The 5368-nt window shown below is 37.6% G+C and overlaps 1 protein-coding gene across 1 annotated transcript; it reads right to left on the bottom strand.

The window, feature by feature from the left end:
* Positions 1 to 823: 823 nt before the first annotated feature.
* LOC146560759 (uncharacterized) lies at positions 824 to 4917 on the bottom strand. The gene is made up of 3 exons (XM_085296195.1): positions 3190 to 4917; positions 2895 to 2984; positions 824 to 1952 (listed from the first exon to the last, which is right to left on the bottom strand). The coding sequence occupies exons 1-3, from the start codon at positions 3445 to 3447 to the stop codon at positions 1635 to 1637; spliced, it is 666 nt and encodes a 221-aa protein (XP_085152321.1). The 5' UTR covers positions 3448 to 4917; the 3' UTR covers positions 824 to 1634.
* Positions 4918 to 5368: the final 451 nt, after the last annotated feature.

Raw genomic sequence — 5368 nt, 5'->3', positions numbered from 1 at the left:
CCTGATTGATTGTTTTATGGTAAAAGGGAGATGCTAGCAATAAAGTATGCTTAAAAAGAACTTCAATTGTCTGCTAATGCTATTTACTTATCACCTTCCTTGCTGCTTAAGTTATGCTACATCACACTACACACCAATCTGAAAGCCTCTGAACGTCAGCTCTGTACCCCATCTTATCTCCCCCAGAGATGAGCCCCACCACAGTGGTATCATCTGCAAACTTGATGACTGCGTTGTCTGGGTGGGTACTAACACAGTCATGTGTGTACAGAGTGTACAGTCGGGGACTCAGTACACAGCCTTGTGGACAGCCGGTGTTGAGGCTGAGGGCTGAGGAAAGATGAGGCCCCACTCTAACTCTAACCCCACTCTACTATGAAATGTATCAAATTTGTCACCCTCCTAAAGATGATTTCAGACCGAGCATACACTCAAAAAAATCTGTTGTTGGATGAACACAATTTAATCATGGCACCCTTTTTGCACACAATTTAACCAAGTACAATAAACCCTTTTCGATCATGTCAAACCAACACATTTAGCATTTGGTGGTTTAATGTAATCAGATTACGTTGGATCAACATACTATACTTACATTGATTTGAAGTGATTTATTTAAGTATGTAGAGTGAAATTTGTTTTAATTCATTCTACACAATTTAAAAAGTTTAGGAAAACAGAATTAAATCTTGTTGTTTCAACAACTACTTTGTTAATCAAGGCAATGATTTCACTCATTTCAACCAAATTATTTCAATTAGATTTGTTTACATTTGTTACACATTTAGAAACCCACTACTTTACAAAAAAAGTCACAATCAGATTATGATAACATTATCTTTATTAACTGGATTTAGTGGACAATATAAAAGCTTACCATTTTTGTACACCTGCAAGCATATACTTCAAAAGGTAAAATGTTAGAATACTTATTTACATAGGTAATATGTTGGAACCAAAGCTTCCACAACTAAAAACAGATGCAAAATTTGCTCAATATATCGACTGCATTTTAAAAAATTAAACTAAAAGATAAAAATACATCTCCCACTTGGCAAGTTAAAACATGTGACAAAATCGAATTGTGTGAATTTGGAAAAATAAAATAAAATAATTAGAAATATTTTGGGGGCAATACAACAACAACAAAAAATTCCATAGGTGATGAAAATCTATATTTGTTTGGTGTATCTCATTGAAATAATTATTAGTTTGACCAATTTTTATATTTCTGTATTTATTTTTTTAATTTTGGTTGCAGTCCTCCACAGCTAGCAATATAGTTTTGCTGTGTTTTAAAACATGCTAGCAAGCAAAATGGAAACAATAATACAGTGAACTTAACAGGTGGCAGTGGTCTTAAACTTTACAGGACCTTGATACATAAACACAACATAGTACTTCTGTCAGTACTTCTGATCCATTTTGAGCCATCTATATAAGGACAAACAAAAATCATCTGCAGTGCTGTATAAAAGGTGAATTGCCCAACAGAGAGAATCCAAAAACTTAAAAAAAAAATGTTTTAAATGAAAGAAAAAAAATATAAACAACTCAAATATTAACATTATATATTGGAAATCACCATTGCACCAATGAACCATTCAAGACCTATCAGTCATTTTCAAGTGCTCTCACCCCATAAGCTTGTTTTTCAGAAACTGTACCTTTGAAGACAGCTTTTGTCCATCAAGATTTAAAAGTATCTTCTGGAGGACTTCAAAGGTGCATTTAAGTTCTGGTGGGTAGCTCAGGTTCAAACGGTATATGAGTCCAAACAACAGAGCACATGCTTGTGCAATGTTACCCAAATCAGTGTTAGCCTCCACACCCTCAATCACGACACCAACGTCCTCTGGGTCATCTTCAGGTTCAGCACCCTCCTTCTGGATGACGTACACCCCCATCACAGTTTGCTCCATGCAGCTTTTTGCCTCGCTGTCCGTATCGTACATGAAAAAGTATAAGACAACAAAGTAAAATTTAAGAGATTGTTTAAACAACTGTTTCTATGCTGTTCATAAAATCCAAGTAGTCAAAGTAATAAACAGAAAATTACACCACTAAAGTAGTTGTTAGTAATTACTCCAATACATAAATTATAAAATACACCTCTCATGTCAAAAGAGGTGGCATAATTGACCTCTCACCGGCCCCTCCCCCGAAAGGGCCATTGTCCAATTATACATTATAGCAACCGTTACTGTGTCTGACAAACATTAACCTCAAGCAAGATGGAGAAGCGGTGTGCCCACCGATACGCCGAGAGATTGTGTCTGGAGGAGTTGTGTTCTTTCCATTCACAAAGTCAAAAACAACGTGAATGGATTAAACAGTGTGTATGGCCCCATTCCCAGGTAAATGTACCGAACATTATGAAGCATGTCTGCTCGCACATTCGGGTACCCATTGGTGCGCAGAGGAAACCATTTGTTTGTCGGACGTAGCAAGAGTAACTTAGGGGGACAGGACTCGAGAAAAGGCTAACTCAGCTGCTAAAATAAAACAGGTATAGAAGTGTTAGTACTAAACAGCTCAAAGTTCATAGACATTTCTATTTACAAATACTGATGACCATAACAATGAAAAAACAACAGGACTTGTTTTAATCCAAGTACAGATTCAAAAGCAATATAGTCTTGATGCATGTTAAATGCATTGTATGTTTGTGTATCAAGTTTAAGTAGGCATAAATTTCTTTCCTTCCAATACCAAATTCCAGAAATTCTTTATTGCAACGCTTAATACTGTTTGGTATTCAAGACATCCTTTCCCCAATACCAGGTGTCTTGTTGCTAATCTCAAAATTTTAATTTTAATGATTTGCATTTGAGGCAACGTCACAATTTGTATGAGAATGTTACAGACAACATGCTGTCACAATGGCTCACCAAGTACTCCTTTATTAACTTCTCATAGTCTTCGTTTAGGTGGATGCACAAAGACTTCAAGATGCATGCTCGTCTGGTATGGATGTTGTCATGCTGGAGAGGAGGAGGAGATAATATGAGCCAAAACCAGTCTGTTTTTCTTAAAGCTAGGGTAATCAGTTAACTTGCATAATTATTCTTTAGGTTAGAACCTGGCATGTACCACTTGTTAAGCAAACAAACAAAATTGACAACTTCATCTCCAAATAAAAGTTATTTTTGCTGCCTATGACAAAGTCTACTCAATCCTAATACAAACCTTGGAGATGGCAAGCATGAGACCTCTTATTTTCTTTCCACGTGTCCCTCCTTTGGTCAGAAAGATTTCCATTAAGCGTGGCGCGTATTGGTCAAGCTCGGCAAAGAAAGTAGATAGCAGAGGCTTTGTGGTGATTCGCAGAAACTCCTTCTCAATCTGCAATAGAGAACAAATACATTGATTAAAAACGCAACTGTATATTTCACTCACTTCACATCTAAGCTGACTAAAGCTGCTTTTAGAAGACCATGCAGACATCAGTGCTGTCTGTGTAGGACATGAATCAGTCTGTGTCAGATACTGAATTTGAAATTTCCACTAAAGTCACAAGTAAGAGGCAAGTGGAACCAAGATCTAGGCCATTTGCTTTTTGAAGTTTGCAAAGACTGCTAAATTGCACCAGTGGTAGTTCACTCTTTGCAACACAGTATGCTGTTCTAAACAGATTTTTCAGGTTTATTTTTAGTATATTATTTGCAATTGGTGTTTGTTCTGGGAAAGATATTGCAGACTGAGCAATAATCCATTTCTAATGGGGGCCTTTCTTAAAATGACTGGTCCCAGTAACAAAGGCGCTTGTCGACTCAGAAATCGAGGGAAAACCAACAACACACCCGGCAGAACATTATGTTATTTACACGGGTGCACATAAGTGGTCCGCATGTGCGCATTCGCTGTCAAAATAAAAGACGCGCAACAGATAAGAAGTTGCAACGCACGTTTGCATCCATATAAAAGGCACTGTTTTTGTCCGCTAGAGTGGGATTTTCACGGCACATTCTGCACCACATCTGTGTGTTCATCATTTGTTTGAAGCCAGCTCACCTCCTGCAATCACTTTTGCGAGAATACGCGCTTCTTTTGTGGTTCGGACTCCTTCTGACATTTCTTTGGAGGTGGAGGAAAACCAAAGTAATTGCTTAAAGGAGCTTCTTCGACATATTTAAGAGTTCTAAACAAATATGTCCTCCTCCAGAAAATCTTATGTATGCAAACACGCGTTGCAACTTCTTATCTTGTGCGCGTTTTTTATTTTGACAGCAAATACGCACTTGCGGACCACTTATGTGCAGCCCCGGTTATATAGCTCGTCATGTTGCAGCCACAGAAATTCTTTTGTCCATGAAACCATAAAGCTGCACTTTCTTTTTGCCTTATAGTCTGATTTGTCATAACTTTTCCGTTTTGTGGTAAGCTTTTCTTTGGCTGTCACTTCTTCACCCTGACCTGTCTTATTTGGCTAAGCAGAACTACAATTAATATCCTGCTGCTTTTACACACGCACTCACATAACACTCAGCGATTGTCTGCGCGATCAACGTCTCACATGTTTAAGCTGCGGGAGATTTCACTTGTCATGTTTGCATAGTAAGCTAACGATTGATAAGACGATGTCAGAGGAATTGGTGCACAAATTATCATCACTCACAGATCAGTGCTGTCGCTCTCTATACACAGGTCGCGCTATTGCAAAGTGAAAGCAAAAAACAAGCGCAAATTCAAACGCGATTTCAATATGTCACATATTGACAGTGGCTCACCGATGCCAATGACATAATTACCCAGCTACATTTCCGAAAGAATGCAGAAGCATTGACATATATTTTTCCTTCTTATGACAGCCCGACGGGCAGGGCAGAGATAGATTTTGGTAGCCCGACTGGAAAAATCGCTAGCCCTGGGACGTCGGGCTAGCCATTTTGCGAGCCCTGTACAGTGTTTCAATAATTGTACCTACTACTCTCCCTGATGGAACAACGCTTGCACTGCCACATACAAGTCACTGAAAGAAAAAAAGAAAAGCAGTTTTAAGGATAGTTTTATTGGCACCTTTTTTTCATTTTGATTAAATCATAAAACTATCATAAAAAATATATGATGGTAAAAGGCTTACCATGTATTAAAGAGGAGGCACAAACAATCAGAAAAAGGGGTCAGCTTTCTTTGTGGTGTTACTATGGTAAAGAAAACAGAAAAAATTATTTTATAAAAATTCCACAGTGGATTTTTTTTTACTTTGTTGCAAATGTATAAAAAAAATACAAATACATATAAATACCTCTTGCAATATAAAATTCACAGATAAATATCCAATCTGTTGCTAAATGTAATAGCAGTGTTTCACACTATGCAATAAAGATGCTGGTAGTTGCGGTAAAGGTCCCACAGGCAATTTTCA

This window comes from Mchenga conophoros, linkage group LG13, assembly GCF_057382185.1.
Source record: "Mchenga conophoros isolate Kocher_MC1m ecotype Shallow Benthic linkage group LG13, M_conophoros_male_GT1.1, whole genome shotgun sequence".
Taxonomy (NCBI): domain Eukaryota; kingdom Metazoa; phylum Chordata; class Actinopteri; order Cichliformes; family Cichlidae; genus Mchenga; species Mchenga conophoros.
This window is presented reverse-complemented; position numbering and strand designations above follow the sequence as displayed.

What these genes read in the sequence shown, in the direction of transcription:
- LOC146560759 (XM_085296195.1), bottom strand. Translation starts at nt 3,447, where the DNA reads ATGTCTGCATGGTCTTCTAAAAGCAGCTTTAGTCAGCTTAGATGTGAA. An exon ending in TCATGCTTGCCATCTCCAAG is followed by an intron (nt 2,985 to 3,189) that starts GTTTGTATTAGG and finishes CCTCCTCTCCAG; the next exon opens with CATGACAACATCCATACCAG. An exon ending in AGAAGTTAATAAAGGAGTAC is followed by an intron (nt 1,953 to 2,894) that starts TTGGTGAGCCAT and finishes TACTTTTTCATG; the next exon opens with TACGATACGGACAGCGAGGC.